This window comes from Piliocolobus tephrosceles, chromosome 1 (assembly GCF_002776525.5).
Source record: "Piliocolobus tephrosceles isolate RC106 chromosome 1, ASM277652v3, whole genome shotgun sequence".
Taxonomy (NCBI): Eukaryota; Metazoa; Chordata; class Mammalia; order Primates; family Cercopithecidae; genus Piliocolobus; species Piliocolobus tephrosceles.
The window spans coordinates 89,829,495-89,830,796 of record NC_045434.1 but is presented as its reverse complement, the minus strand read 5'-3'; the positions used below and the strand labels follow the sequence as shown (position 1 = coordinate 89,830,796).

The following is a 1,302-nucleotide window of genomic DNA, read 5'->3' as shown; positions in this document are numbered from 1 at the left end:
CGCGAGGAAGAGGAGCTGCAGCAGGAGGAAGAGCAGCTGCTGAGAGACGAACGGGAGAAGAAAAGGCGCCAGGAGCGGGAGACACAATACCAAAAAGAAGACGAGCTGCAGCAGGAAGAAGAGCAGCTGCTGAGAGAAGAACGGGAGAAAAGAAGACGCCAGGAGCGGGAAAGGCAATATCGGGAGGAAGAGGAGCTGCAGCAGGAGGAAAAGCAGCTGCTGAGAGATGAAAGGGAGAAGAGAAGGCGCCAGGAGCTGGAGAAGCAATACCGCGAGGAAAAAGAGCTGCAGCAGGAAGAAGAGCAGCTGCTGAGAGAGGAACAGGAGAAAAGGCGCCAGGAGCGGGAGAGGCAGTATCCGGAAGAGGAAGAGCTTCGGCACCAGGAGAGGAAGCGGCGATACCGGGATGAGGATCAGCGCCGTGATCTGAAATGGCAGTGGGAACTAGAAAAAGACAATGCAGTTCGTAATAACAGGGTTTACTGCAAACGTAGAGAGAATGAACAGTTCCGGCAGTTGGAAGATTCCCAGGTGCGCGACAGACAGTCCCAGCAAGATCTGCAGCCCCTGCTGGATGAACCGCAAGAGAGAGATGGTGAGCAAGAGAGGAGGCGCTGGCAGCAGCGCGACAGGCATTTCCCAGAGGAAGAACAACTGGAGCGAGAAGAGCAAAAGGAAGCCAAAAGGCGCGACAGGAAGTTCCAAGAGGAAAAGCAGTTGCTGAGAGAGGAAAGAGAAGAGAAGAGAGTCCGTCGGGAGAGAGACAGAAAATTCCGCGAGGAGGAACAGCTGCTCCAGGAAAGGGAGGAACAGCAGCTGAGCCGCCAAGAGCGTGACAGAAAATTCCGCGAAGAGGAACTGCGCCGTCAGGAACGAGAGAGAAAATTCCTAGAAGAGGAACAGCAGCTACGCCGCCAGGAGCGCGAGCAACAGCTGCGCCAGTTCCGCGACAGAAAATTCCGCCAGGAGGAACAGCTGCACCAAGAGAGGGAGGAACAGCAGCTGAGCCGCCAGGAACAAGAGAGAAAATTCCTGGAGGATGAACAGCAGCTGGCCCGCCAGGAGCGCCAACAACAGCTGAGCCAGGAGCGCTACAGAAAATTCCGTGAAGAGGAACAGCTGCTCCAGGAAAGAGAGGAACAGCAGCTGCGCCGCCAAGAGCGTGACGGAAAATTCCTCGAGGAGGAACAGCAGCTGCGCCGCCGGGAGCGCGAACAACAGCTCCGCCACGACCGCGACAGAAAATTCCGCGAAGAGGAACAGCTGCTCCAGGAAAGGGAGGAACAGCAGCTGCGCCGCCAA

General features: G+C 56.6%; 1 protein-coding gene across 1 annotated transcript in view; it reads left to right on the top strand.

Annotated features, from left to right (window-relative positions):
- Nucleotides 1-1,302, top strand: part of TCHH (trichohyalin) — an 8,325-nt gene that overhangs the window by 4,730 nt on the left and 2,293 nt on the right. Inside the window, 1 exon segment of the mRNA XM_026447779.1 lies at nt 1-1,301. This exon segment is cut by the window's left edge and continues 2,373 nt beyond it. Within this exon segment, the coding sequence (XP_026303564.1) occupies nt 1-1,301 (1,301 nt within the window).